This window comes from Lynx canadensis, chromosome A3 (assembly GCF_007474595.2).
Source record: "Lynx canadensis isolate LIC74 chromosome A3, mLynCan4.pri.v2, whole genome shotgun sequence".
In the NCBI taxonomy this organism is placed as follows: domain Eukaryota; kingdom Metazoa; phylum Chordata; class Mammalia; order Carnivora; family Felidae; genus Lynx; species Lynx canadensis.
Window position 1 is genome coordinate 110,309,340 of NC_044305.1, and position 14,074 is coordinate 110,323,413.

Below are 14,074 nucleotides of genomic sequence, written 5' to 3' on the forward strand. Positions count from 1 at the left end.
TGTGTGGCTGTTTTGTATAATGACTTAGGGAGGATCATGAACACAGGAAACGCATCTACATTAATGAGTGTGCTTAAAATTACTTTTCACAATTTGAAATTTTCACTTCAAAAAGGAAACCTCTCACATTAGCTCAAGCTAATTTGAGCCTAGGATTTTTACTAAAAGATAATTTCTGTATTGCTCAAGAAGGGAAACAGTCGATATCAAATAATCCTTCACACTGATGTTTACAGCTCCAGTGAGGGATGGTCGAAATTTCGTTTTTCTTCTGGCCCCTCTCACCTGTCTCAGATGCTCAGGACGGCAAAGTAACTTCCAAAGTGACCCACACGTGGGAAGCCCGAGAGCGTGGTCAGAGAGCGTGCTTGAGGGGGCGCAGCTCCCTGATGCTGTCAGAGTCCCGCTTCCCTGACGCGCGCTGTTCGTGGAGCCCCATGGGGGCTGGCTTCCTGCTTTCTGTGTATTCACGAGGAAACATTCAGTTCCACAACGGGGTATCAGCTTGGAGAAGTCTACACCGAAAAGTTGGTGGGAATTGTTTCCTAAACACGGAATAATTATTCACTTTCCTACTTCCCTGTACGTAGGGAGCCAGTTCTTACTAAACCATTTTACCTTGTTTTTTGATTATAAGATCACTCAGGGGTGAAATCACTCAAGGAGGGTTAGGACTAGAGCTGAGATTTAGGACAAGAACTAAATAATGGGTGGGTCTGAAAAGATTCTAAGTGAGAACAGTGGCTCTCCAGATGAACACAGGCAGACCACACTGAGGTAGATAGTTTTGGTAGAGTGGCCAGAATAGGGACATCTGGACAGTAAATTTTACATTGTGCTTCCATGGGATGTAGCTACAGGCCATAACTGGTACTTGTGAGCCTTCACGGGAGTGAATGAGGCACTTTGTCTAGGTATCAGACGTGAATTTTCATCATTCACCAGGCCATTCTCTCCTTTCACTTTTCTCTTTTCCTTTAACGCCTTTAAACTTTGAAACTACTTACAAGTAATTTGAAATAATAATAATAATACACCTCTAAAATCATTTGGGTACGTGTGTCTATGTCAGCTTCTGGAAGAAGCTGGTGTGTTTTTAAGTTGTCAAGTTATCCACGTGACCATTTTGTTCAACCAGAAAAAAATGGTCTGGAACAGAATTATTTGGCTGTTGGGAATTATTTGGTCATGCAGAACTGTTGCAACTATGTCTTCAGTTTTAAATTACTCTTTTCCAAGTATGTTGGAAATAATGCAAGGAGATTGTTAGATAAGGCTTTACTTTAAAGATGAACAAATTGTAAAGACCACCCTCAGGCCTACTTTTGTGAAATTTTCAATACTTGAAAGGTAAAAATATGTTTATGTTAATGTTGGGTTTGTGTGAAGCAGATGGAGGTAGGCAAAAAATACAGAGACAGCCGAGATAGTAAGATACCTGTGTTCCATACTAAAGAAGCTCATGTTTCATGTTACAAAACAGACCTGTAGTAACTGTATCGAAGTTTTACAGATAAGGTCATTCTGATTTAAGTGACATTTTTTTTTTTAACTTGGCAGTACTTGACGACAGTCATTCCTTACGAGAAAAAAAATGGACCACCATCTGTTGAAGATCTTCAGATATTAACAAAAAGTGAGCAGAGCCAAAATGAAACTTACTTTATTTACTTTTGCTGATTCTGAATACTGATTTTGGTTGGTTGATTGTTGCTATGTTTTATTTTGTCAATTGGGGATAGTAAATGACAGATGTCGTCATTTATTGAGAATGAGACCATAAATGCCTGTACCATCGAACGTGACACTGAATTCCGAGTTGATTTGTACTTTTTGTACTTTTTCTTACCTTTTGAAATACTTACAAGCTGAACTTTTGAGGAAAAAAGTGTAACTTGATTCTCCATCATCCCTTGTATGTTTAAGAACATATCATTTATCAATAGATAAGGTGCTTCATGGATCTTATGTAAATACGACTGTCAGTAAGTCAATAGGAAAGATTTAGAAAGTGGCCGAAAATATTCTCCTTTCTTAGGAACGTAGAACCCAAAGTAATAGTCATAAGCAGAATATAAATTGATAGTAATATTTTAAGAATATTCATTCAGCAAATATTAAAAAAGGCCTATTTTGTGCCAGGCTGTGTTCTGGGCATTGAGATACTTTAGTGAACAAAGCAGACAAAAATACTCCACCTTCAGGAGGCTCGCATTTTAAAATAATTTGTGAGACCTAAATATACATTCTACTGATTCTGTCTTACGATAGCCATAAATGAGCAATGAATTCTGGTTCTATCCCTGTTATTTACAGTAACGTCCTTGGATATTACTTTTCCCTCTCTTGGTCAGAATGAAAAACAAAGGTAAACATATTTGCTGTGTTTCCCTCATAGTAAATAAATTAACATATGTGTGATTTGGGGTAAGTCAATTACTGAGCTTTGTTTTCCTTGAAGGGACTGGATTTGCTGCTCTGTTAACTGTTGATTAAAGAAGGAACCAAATAAGAGGGAATCACAGGAATGCCTCTTGTGACGATACCTATTTTGGAATTTAGGGATATGGAGGCGTGGTTGTCGTGAGCACAAGCTGCCTGCCTGTCTCCTTCTACCTGAAGTTGTTACTCTTTCCTTTGGTGAACGATACTTTCAAAACATTTTATACTAAGATACAGGTAAATCAAGTGATGCCAGCCAGTCTGAAATAGAAAATGAAGAAATTAACTGGGTGGCCTGCCCTCTGATTTTCCAGACCAACCCATGAAGTTATGAGTGTCCAAGATCACACAGGGGAATGCTTAATTACAGGGCTGGGTCTTTTAATTCCCAGTCCACTGTACTTTTTAAGAATGTTAGCCTATGGCACGTGATTTTATATAGAACTGAAAACCAATCTAAAACACGATGGGAAGCAGGAATACTGAACACAGTTGCCCTCTGAGAAGGGAACATAAATATTGCCTGGACGCCAGGAATTACTGAAAGACCTTGGATTCTCAGAGCATAGACAGACTTGGCCAAACGAAAGACATCATAATTCCCACATCAGAATGTCTTCAGGCTGATCCTTAGATGATACCTTTGTAGATGGCACAACTTGGAATCTCTGAGTAGACATGTAGGGGGTGTGAAGGAATGCCCAAGTTAGTGTGAGTTTCCCTTTGAAGTAAAAGCAGTTAGCTCCTCAAAACTTGGGGGAGAACCGGAGCCTCTACCACTGCCGCCCGTCGATGTTCACGGCGGAAGCCCGGGGAGACGGTTGCAGCATTTATGGTTGTTCAGCCTTCCTCATGAAAGCTCCTGGAAGTACAGTAGCAACAGTAATAAGAATCAGAATACCGTTAGTTGTGTTAATAATAATGGCTAATGCTTACACAGCATATATTCTGTGTTGGGCACTATTCTCAGTCCTTCACGTCTGCATTAGTAACTTGATAATCACAAGCAGCCTTGGGGACTGGTCTGATGACTATGCTCATGTTACAGATGAGGAACTTGGTGCACCGACTGGTTAGGTAACTTGCTCAGCGCGCCCACAGCGGGGAAGTGGTAGAGCGAGGGTTTAAGCCCAAGCAGACGCCATGTTGTTCTGTCGTATGTCTGGGGAAGCAGGGCAGCCTTCTCCCCCGGGTGCTCCGGGGACAGTTTGAGGTGGCAGCCACTGTGAAAGTGTAGCATTTGTTCATGTGTTTCTGTACCTGCGTGGTCGAGATTTTTAAGCCCCCCAGCAGCTGATCTTGCTATTTGGCTTTGCTTGGAGATAAAATTGCCCAAGATGCCCCTTGAGGATGAGGTCGATTCACTGGGCTTCCTCTGTAGTACAGGGGCAGGCAGTGCAGCTGGGTGCTGCTTCAGTGAGGTGTGCTCTTTATTTTGGCCTTTGAAAGTTTCCAAGAAGGCTGACAGACATACTCCTTGGAGAAGGTGGCTCACTAGTCATTTGAGAGTTTCTCCCGCTTGTGAGATGTGCAGACTGAGGGTCTCCTGCTCCCCAGAGCTCACGGAAGTGCTCATGGTGGTACCTCGCTTTCCAGTATTTATTACGACAGACTTGAGGCTCTGGGTAAATAGCCCAATTCTTTGCTGGTTCCACTGTCTGGATGTTTTATACCTGGGAGAAGTTTCCGGTAACAGGAATGTTCTTACTTGGATAAGGGCTTACTCAACAACAGTACATTCTTGAGCATTTGCAGTTGTTGTTTAGCGTGCAGAAAGTAATCACTAATTTGTATGAATTGATTATGCCTGATAATTAATGAAGGCTACAGTGTAAATGAGATTTGCTCTCTGAGTTTGAAATTGTTGCCTTGTCTTTCTCTCCTTCATTTTGCAGTTCTTCGTGCCATGAAAGAGGACAGTGACAAGGTTCCGAGCTTGTTAACTGATTATATACTGAAAGGTGAGTTTTATAATGGCGTATGTGCGATGGTTGGGAAGTTCTGATTAGTCGATAAATGCATCATCGTCTTGTTAATAGATAAGAAAGTAACTTCCAAATGCACTTTTATCATTCTCATTTGTGCCGAGTGAGGATAGATGCCTGGCTTACTTATGCTACTCACATTATGAATTATGGTTATATAGAATGCAACTTTTATTTGGGATCTTGAGCTGGAAGTAATTTCCACAGCTCAGCTTTAGTAAGCACGGAGACAGGCAATGGAGGAAATATGGAGACGTTCCCACAATTATGTGTCTCAGGTATTGACTGACACAGGTTGGGGTTCAGTAGGGTGGTGTCTGCCATCGTGGGGACAGTAGAGAAGGACAGATCATGAGGATGGATGAAAGAGGGGACAGTGAAGTCAGAGAAAAGTCCCTCAGGGATTTGTTGTAAGGGAAAGGAATGGGAGGGAGAGAAAGAATGGATTTTCATCAACTAGGACAGTGAAAAATGAACCATAAATTTTAGTGAGATCAAGATCACAGGTTGGGAACAGTGATGAGGCAAAGGAAGGTCATTCGAGAAGTTAATGAGGTTACTAACTTTGCTGAGGAAGGAGCAAAATTTGGATAATAAAGAGGGAACTGATGAACTTATTTAATTACAGGCAAAACTAACACTTTTCAGTGAAATTATTTTTTATAAAGCAGCAGTTATTCAGGTGACATTTTCTAAGCATCATGAAATGCATCCTATAGTATATGATCCAATATTGAGAGCAGTCCTCTTCTGGGAACATTTTTCTTTGGGTTCTCTCCGTCAGTGTTTCTGGCTGAACATAGGAAGGTTGGGATTTCTGAGATGTTAGGTAACTCAGATGGCACATTTCTTCAACCACAGCTTCATAAAGAGGGAACCTCAGTAGAATATACTGGGAGCTCAGAGTGAGTGACACATTAAGTGTCACCTGTGATTGAAGTGGAGCCAGTCATTAGTAGGTTAGGGGTGTGGGGGAGGGGGTTGAAAGAAGAGATTGAAATGTTTTAATAAGCCATGTTCTTCTGATGGAGGGCTTTTACTTCCTATTACATTCCAGTTTCTTTCTTTTTCTTTTTCTTTTTAATACCTGACATCTTTGTTTGCTTTTATGTTGTGCTAGCACTGGTATGAAAGCTGGATTGTTCTGAGGTTTGTTCTTGTAGATGTGACACAGGAATGAGATGAACATAAAGAACATGTCTCAGGTTTTAATTATAGCGGGTCCCTGGGGCACTGCCGTGGGTGCCAAAGATAGAACGAGCTTCGGAAGCATTCTCTAGCTATTTTATCATTTGACCGGCATGGAAGAATTTTATGACCCAGAGAACAGAGTCGTCTGGGGGCAAATGATGTTTAAGTGCTTCCTCTGAAAACCCAGGCCTGTAACTGTGAACCTATACCGCGTGTCTTAGGGAAGCAGCACTTACCTAATTCTGTTCCTCAGGCTCAGGCCACAGGTTCCAGCCTGTGAGCCCAGCCCGTCTAGACTGTACCTGTTCTCCGGAGGTGCTTGTGTGCATGTGTTGTGGCTTTGCCTCGGCTCTACGAGGACTGGGTGGAAAAGAAGCGAGGGTGCAGACCACAGTGGTGACTCTGCACCCCGGACAAGTGAATGGGTGTGTGGAAGCTCAGAGGTGTTCAGTCGCGTGGGAAGGTGTGGATGGGGGGGTGATGGAAAATGCTCTCTTCCACCCATCCTGGAAGTCCACAGCCGGTTAGCGATTGCTCTACCCCGAGGGCCACTAGAACGCTGGCCTGGCAGTGGTTTCTGCTCAAGGGAGAACTTTCCTTCTGCTTCCTTGGTGGGACTTCCTCATAGTTGTTTTTACACTGAAGACTGTGGCTTGGCTGCTGAATATACCAGCTTAATTTAAACGCAAAGGTCTGAAACGAAAGAAGGTGCAAAAGTGGCCTCATTTGGCCTAAGAAGGATGAGAGGGATGCTGTGTGGGCTCCCGAGGCTTTTCCTCACATGTGCTTCTTTACCCTGCCCTCCAGGCTCTGCCTGAGGCTGCAGTGTGGGCGTGGTTGCTGCCGTGCGCATGCGGAGACTTGAGACTTCTTTCACTTACGGGGGAGCCTCTGCTGTGGTACAAGCCGGACGGTATAGGGCGAATGTTATGGGCTCTTCGCTCTACGTGATATCCTGAGAGACATGGCCTTTTGGTATCTCATTTCTGGGCAATTTTAATACATGTGTCGTGAGAGAACTCTTCTCTGTTGGGTGTAGCCTTCTAAAAAAAAAAGTTGCTACTGTAGATCCTTGCATTAATATTGACTTCTCATTATTTGTGTATTTTTATATACATATAAGATGTATATAAAACATGTATGCATCTTGTGTAAATGTATGCAAAACCTGCATTTCTGTTTACAAGTTCTTCTTCTTCCTCTAGTTCTGTGTCCTACATAAGGCGTCAGGCCAGGAGCGGCTTTCCCTTTCGTGGACCACAGGCTAGATTTCCTATGGCATTGTTCCGAAAGCTGGCTACCATCCCCTTCCTGCTGTTGGAGACCACACACGCGAACTTGGGTTTGTGACTCAGTGTTACTTACTAGATCACGCTTTCACTAATTCTTTATATCACGAACCAAGAGAAGTATGGCACGGTTTTGAATTCTAAGGGTGTTTTTTTTTTTTTTTGTTAAATGCTAAGGGTTAGGAGCTCTTCTCTCCTCCGACTTTGTAGAGGATGGGGGAGCAGTATCTGCGCAGGTGCAGTCATATTTTTCCTGAACTGACTGTAGGCCCAGCTGAGTTTTGCGGCTTTCTAGATCTGAACTGCACCGAAGAACTTGTTGAAAGCATGGAGAGAGTCCTACTGTGGCCGTTCTTCAGTGATGGCAAGAACCCACACTGATCTTTCTGAGGGAACTGTGAGGATCAATCTTACCTACCAGTATTGTCCAGGGAGACGGACGCTGAAGCGTGGGCTGTTCTGGGAAGATGCTGTGGCGAGCGTCGCCGGGCCCTGCCGGGGAGGACGGACGGGCTGCCGCGCTTCACCACTGTCCCAGCTGTAACCATTAAGTGGCCATTCGCTGTCAGAATTTTGTGTTAAAGATACAAGACGCGTAAATGTTTTGCTTCACGTGTCTGTGAAGAAGTGTCCTTTCAAAGGAGGTTGTGTCCTTTAAGGTGCTTACCTGTGTGCTGCAGCCTCACCCCGCTCCCACTCCGGTTGTGTTTCACTCACGCCTGCTTGTCTTCCTGAAGTCCCAGTTCTGGAAGCAGCGCCTCACCCGTACATCACTGGTCACGAAACACTTTGGCCAGTTCCCACCAAGTCATTGCCATTTAATAAATGTTGGGAGAAAGGGTGATACGTGCTTGAGAGACTGAGTTTTTGTTGTATTTCTTACAAGTCTTCTTCCCTTGCAGGGCTAGATTCTTCCCTTTACCGTTCTACATATTGTCACTACAGTGTGTGAGCTGGTGAGACCCTGATTAGCTTCATGATGGTGAGGAGGGTTGAGGGCGACTTTTCCAGATTGTCCCGGGCTGCTGTGGAAGGACAGAAGTTCTGCTCATTTCCTGGATCTGTGAGGCATTCCCAGCAGCTAAGGTAGCTTCCTTCCTTAGACAACATGAGTGTAGGAGGAGTTAGAGAGGCCCTGTCAGGGGTCTTTAGAATTCCACTTACACGTCTGTGAGCATATGGGCCCATCCATATTCCTCAGTTCACCTGGTAACTGGGACACCAGAGCTGCAAAGGCAGTAGCTCAGTTAGGACTTGGATGCCAGCTCGGCATCTCAGCTGTTACCTAGGAATGTACAGAACTCGACCTGGTTCCCTGTTTTTTTTTTTTTTTTTAAGGTTTTAAGTAATCTCTACGACCAGTGTGGGGCTCGAACCTGGAAATTGAGTCACATGCTCTACTGACTGAGCCAGCCAGGTGCCCCGAAATGGTCCCTTGTTTTATTAATGCTTTATTTGATAGTGAATATGTGAGACTTATTAGCTCCTTGCCCTTGAATTGATGAATTGCATACTTATATACAGTAATAACCTAAATTGATCCAAATTTGTAAAAACTTTACCTGTACTAAGGAAATAGAGTCAGAAGTCCTTGAGGATGTGTTTTTTGGGAAGAGATTCAACAATTGTCTTTTTATAGTTCATTCTTAAGCTGATCCTTCTGAAGTATATGAAAAGATATTTTTTCAGCTCACAGTCCCCTTGTAAGAAGATTTCTCTGATTTTGCTTGATAAACTCTTTCTTCTTCAGTGGTAGACTCCCAATGTTTCCCACCTCGACCCTTCTCACACCTATGATGAGATGATACCAGTGAGGAGATGAGCACATTTCTGATTTGTGACTGGCAACAGGTAGGTTTCTAAGTCTCCCTCAGAGCAAGTGTCGTGGGCCATAAACCCCAAGGTGGGATTTCTTACAAAGATTCCCAGGGCAAGGCCGCCCTCTGAGGGCAGGCCGGCGGCTGCTTGGGACGCTGGAGAGTCAGCCGACTGACCACCTTACCACAAAAGGACGATTTGTCCTTTGGGTGATTTAGATTCAGGGTGTTTATCTGTTGCCAAGAACCAAGTCGCAAATAATTCCCTCACAGCTTTGGTTTTTGAAGAAAAAACAAACTGTAGAACCACAGTGCACTCCAAGTGCCATAGATCTATTTTATTTTTCAGGAAATTAGATTTGTTTTTCTTTTACAAGAGCACAACAGGAACCAAAGTAAAAGAGTAATAGATACAGCACTCAGGATAAATCATATCTTTAAAATAATAATAAAAATTTACACCTTGTCCTATATCCTGTTAGTATTTTCATAATATGGCCATGATTGAAAAAACAAAAAGCAAGCATTTACAATTTTTTTTGATAGAGATTTTTATGCCAGGAATGGATTAAAACTTTATACTAATCAGGCTGATGTAAATCTATTTTGGTAACATCGTATCATTAACAAATTTATTTTGGAAATAGATAAAAATATTGCCCCTTGATAATAAATCTTTTTTTTTTTCCTTTGATGCAAACAGCTAGAACACCTTTTTCTTTTCCTTTTGATATTCTAAGACAAAAAAAATGGTTAATCTTCAGATTAATAAATTAGGTCATTATAATAATAAATTAATTTTTTTTTAAAGTTCAGCAACCTCTGTCCAAGTATTTACAACAATACTTGAAAGTTCCTTTACAAAACAGAACACATTTTCTTTTCACATTAAGCATACTGGGTATCTGTGTCTTTCTCAACAAGCATTTTAAAAAGAAAAATCAATGCACAAATGGGTAATTAGTATAAAAGTGCTGAGAGCTGTTTGAAAAGTTAACACTATAGGATACAGTCAGTTATATTTGAGGCAAACTACAACAGACTTCCAGCTTATTATGGACAATATTCCAGTAGTTGTTTCAAACAGTTGTTTGAAGAAAAAAAAAAAAAATCCAGGAGCTGATTAGTGATGCAGATAACCTGCCGTCGATGTTTCTGGCCAGTGAGCAAATTGAAAACCAACAGAAAGCAGATCCAAATGAGGAAGAAGATTTTAATAAAGGAATACCTTCTCCATCGCAGGTGTGATGCTGACTGCACAAGGCATGTGCACACTCACACACACTCAACACACACATCTTTCTTCCCAGTTAAACTGCAGGTAGAATAAAATTTTGTGTTATTAAAAATTTGTAAGTGATCAAAAGCATTGATATGGAATGCCTGTTTGTCTTTGTTCTGGTTAAAATCTCATAAAAATACATTCAACAGGAAAACATAAATTGTATGTGTATAAATATATATGCATATATATATTATATACACACGCACACAAATACTTTCGTTTTTTTTTGAAGCATAAGATAGTTACATAAATATTCCTATAATTGCTAAAGTTTAAGGAGGCATATTTTTTTTCTGAGCTTCAACAAAGGTGCTTGAATAATATACAATTAAAATGAAGTAGTTTCTATTTTGTAGAATCAGTATAATAATAAGGAAAAAAAAATCCCCAAACAGTCCTTTTTAAAAGTTTCTTCTTAAGCTAGAGCTTCAACAAAAACTATGAACAACCAACAACAGAACAAAGCAACAACAGACAGTGAAGTACAGCCCCTGCTGGAAAGACCTGGCGCCTTCGCCCTCACCCTCCTTCCTGCCGCGCCGTGGTGAGGGGCTCCAGTGCTCGCGTCAAGAAACCGCTTCCGTCGTGTTCACTCGCTGACTCTGCTAGGAACTGGCTGATTGGCTTGGAAGAAAACAAAAGCAGCAAAAAGTCTAACTGTATCTATCCTTAATAACCCGCGTCAGAGAAATGCCACGACACATTTCTCTCGCCTCCTCCCCGCCTACCGTGGCTGTGACTGTATAGAAAAGAAACTTGTGGCTTTAGACCAGGGATGGCTATCAAAAGGTTCTGGTGTGCTGTCTGGCAGTCCTAAGGTGGCTACGGCAGCTGGATCACAAGGCCTTTGTCTCCCGCTCATTCGGGCCTGGGCTTTGCCGCAACCCGTGGCAGTCTTCGGAGCGAGACTTCGGAGCAAGCATCCTCTGGGCCGCTCAGCTGCTTTTATTACACTGGGTTTCTCCCCGAGCCAAGCTGACCAATTTGCCTTCCCAACACCACCCTCCCATCTCCCCAACCAAACTCGCTGTCCCCCGCCCCCAAACACCTCTACAGCTAGATTACAAGCAAATACATCTTAGCAACTTGAAAAACTTTGGTTCTAAGAAAACACTTGGTCAGTGATCTTGAGGAGAGTGGGAATGTTTGTTCTGCACACTGCTGAAGACAGAGCCCGTCCCGGTAAGTTCTTAGCGCTGTATGTCAAGTCACAATCCAAAATGATCCACTAAGCAAGTGCACAAATTCTAGTTTACTTTTCAAAGCAGATTTAGTCGTCGTCTGTCTTTCAAAACCTCATCGGCATTGCCCTTCTTCACACTGTCTGGTAGAAATTATCTGCCTGGAGGTGGTTCTGTTTCTGCATGCTGTAGAAGCCGCTGAATCTTGCATCTGGTTCGGCAATCCTTAGCATTCTCTGGGAACTGTCCGCTGGGACTCTGCTTCCTTTCTTGCAGTCCACAGACACCAGCTGATTATTTAAGGAAGAAGGCTAGTTGATGAGAGGAGAGGAAAAAAAAACCCACAAAGAATTAGCTATTTCACAGATCTTCCATTAACAAATTTCGTACCCGATTCAAGGGAGGTAACAGCTTCGCGGGACACTGACGGGCCCGCTGGCTGTGGGGTTTACGTCCTGTTCTAGTACCAATGGTAGTTTCGTGAGGGATACTGACAAACTGTGTTTAAAAGTGAAATGGTCAATAAATTACGTCAGGCTTGCGTCACAGGAACTGAGAAGAGAGTCTGGTGAAGCGACGTAACTATTTTCAAATCTGTAAAGCGCAGACTCTGCTTAAAAGGGTTGAAGAAGTCGTCACTGGCCAGGCAGATTTTAAGATAAACACATGATTTTAAATCACTTGCTGGGTAAAAGCATCATCACAGGCTGGGCCAGCCCCATTCTGCATCTAGCCGCTCTACGCACGTTATGAGCTAGTCTCTCTTCCCAGCTTTGTACATTGGGGACCGTATCCTGACCCCGCGTGTGCCCAGCAAAGGCTGCGCCCAACATGTACATGTTGAAAAAAAAGGGGCAGAAGCATCTGATGGGAATTTCACATGGACGAGTTCTCTAGATGATTAACTGGATTAAAATAATTATTCAAGCTGTTTTTTCAATTCGTAAGGGTGTAGGAATTTTTTTTTCTTTTCTTTGGAAAAAAACTGAATGCAAAAAGTAGACTTAGGGTTGGAAAGAGTCCTTATTCTTCCTTTAATGAAAATGAATTTTCTCAGTCTTTGAGATAGGCTAATTTGACAATAAATATTCTTTCTCCCTCAATATGAAATGTGTCTCTCTCTGCCTGGTCTAGTTAGTAGTAGTTACAGTCTCTTCAGGATCTTCTGCTACCTTTCCCCTATGCGCTTGCCCTGGACATGTCTCCCTGTCCTTTGGAGTTCTGTATGCACTCATGACACTCTAGTTCCCCTGTCGCCCATGCCTGAGAGCTGTCACCCTGCCACCAGGACTTCTTTCCCAATTCTAAGTGGATAGACCACTGAGAAGAAACTCAAATTTTAATTTCTAATACAACAATGACTTAGGAATCAACCTAGAAGTATTTCTTTTTTAAAACACTTTAAATCCAGGAAACTGGATGTGTGGAAGGTCAGGATCCATTAACCAGTGGTTGATGGGTAATTCATCCAGTGACTGCTCCAGCCCGAGGCAAGTACTATGGCCACGGCTTACTGTGTGTTTGAGGCTACGAAGACCAGAGCAAAACTTTCACTGGCTAATACAAAAGACATCAAGCAATTTAAGCAAACGTGAGCATGCAAGCTTTCCCAGTTCGGTCACTTAAGACAGACTTTTTCAGGACAGTACCTTAGTTGGTGTTCGATACCAGCAAAGCAGTGGTATCCACTGTTTCTTCTGGTTGAAGAAAAGGAATGCTATTATAATAGAGAGGCCAATTACTATGGGAACCACAACTGAGGCGATGGAGTCCAGTGAAGAATCTTCGCCTGGATGCGGCCTGTTGTTATCTCTGTAATCTACCTGAAGGTGACCCATGTCTAGAAGGGGGAAAAAAAATTACAAGCATTTATTACCTAAACCAGAATTTTTAAGTATTCTAATAGTTCCACTGCAAACAGATCAACAACTTGGTTTCATTGCTTCCCAGTACTTTCAGGCTAAAACATGACTCCAGTCTAATGATCCGAAGAGCTCTGATGAGAGAGCAGAGCTCTCAGGGATGATGTGAGACAGGAAATATTAGGGTGAAGAGGTTAATAACTGGGCAGGAGGAAGCTGGTTCTAGCTAGCCAAGAAAACAAAATTGTTATGTAGACGTTACAAAAGTGATTAAAACTAGATTAAAAATATTTTGATTAACCTGTATGGTCTAAGATTTTGAAGCAGAAACATTAGTTTAGCTCCCTCTTTACCAGCAAATAGGAGACTAGGACAAAGTATTTTTGACTTACTAGAGTAACAGTTAAGACTAATTGCTAGTGGAATAGTAAAAACTAAAGCCAGAATCAAGAGTTTGGTCTTTTGGTTTACTGAGCTCTAAGCAAAAATGCCTCCCTTGTCATAAACTTGTTGAAAACTCACTAGGCCTACTAGATCATTTTCCTGCCTTAGTTTTAATATACTGTATAGGAGACATTTAACTTTGTTCGTTTGAATGAAGGTCTTTCTATTCCTTTAAATCATCATGCTTGCCATGAATATTGCAGAGATAACAAGGTTAGTAACTATATACCAATCAGGAGAACTCCTTGGAAGTTTCTTTACTTTTGTTTTCTTTCAAATAAACCACTGTGGGGGCGCCTGGGTGGCTCAGTCGGTTAAGCGTCCGACTTCAGCTCAGGTCACGATCTCGCGGTTCGTGAGTTCGAGCCCCGTGTCGGGCTCTGTGTTGACAGCTTAGAGCCTGGAGCCTGTTTCGGATTCTGTGTCTCCCTCTCTCTCTGACCCTCCCCTGTTCATGCTCTGTCTCTCTCTGTCTCAAAAATAAATAAACGTTAAAAAAAACAAACCACTGTGGTCGGCCTGTCCAAATGCATCAAAGACCAGGCTAGTGAAAGATGCAGGGGTTACACATTCAGAAG

The 14,074-nt window shown here is 42.3% G+C and overlaps 2 protein-coding genes across 4 annotated transcripts in view; one reads left to right on the top strand and one right to left on the bottom strand.

Annotated features, from left to right (window-relative positions):
• FEZ2 (fasciculation and elongation protein zeta 2) overlaps window positions 1–7,751 on the top strand; it is a 43,162-nt gene extending 35,411 nt beyond the window's left edge. For 2 of the 3 annotated variants that reach the window (XM_030311319.1, XM_030311320.1), the window contains 3 exons: window positions 1,561–1,636; window positions 4,338–4,403; window positions 6,824–7,751. In XM_030311319.1, the coding sequence (XP_030167179.1) occupies window positions 1,561–1,636; window positions 4,338–4,403; window positions 6,824–6,840 (159 nt within the window). In that variant the 3' untranslated portion in view covers window positions 6,841–7,751. The remainder of the gene's footprint in view (window positions 1–1,560; window positions 1,637–4,337; window positions 4,404–6,823) is intronic. The other variant, XR_003967897.1, reaches the window with a different exon arrangement.
• Window positions 7,752–9,025: 1,274 nt separating this feature from the next.
• Window positions 9,026–14,074, bottom strand: part of CRIM1 (cysteine rich transmembrane BMP regulator 1) — a 192,260-nt gene continuing 187,211 nt past the window's right edge. The window contains exons 16-17 of the mRNA XM_030311318.1: window positions 12,840–13,030; window positions 9,026–11,501 (exon numbers count right to left, since the gene is read on the bottom strand). Of these exons, the coding sequence (XP_030167178.1) occupies window positions 11,325–11,501; window positions 12,840–13,030 (368 nt within the window). The 3' untranslated portion in view covers window positions 9,026–11,324. The remainder of the gene's footprint in view (window positions 11,502–12,839; window positions 13,031–14,074) is intronic.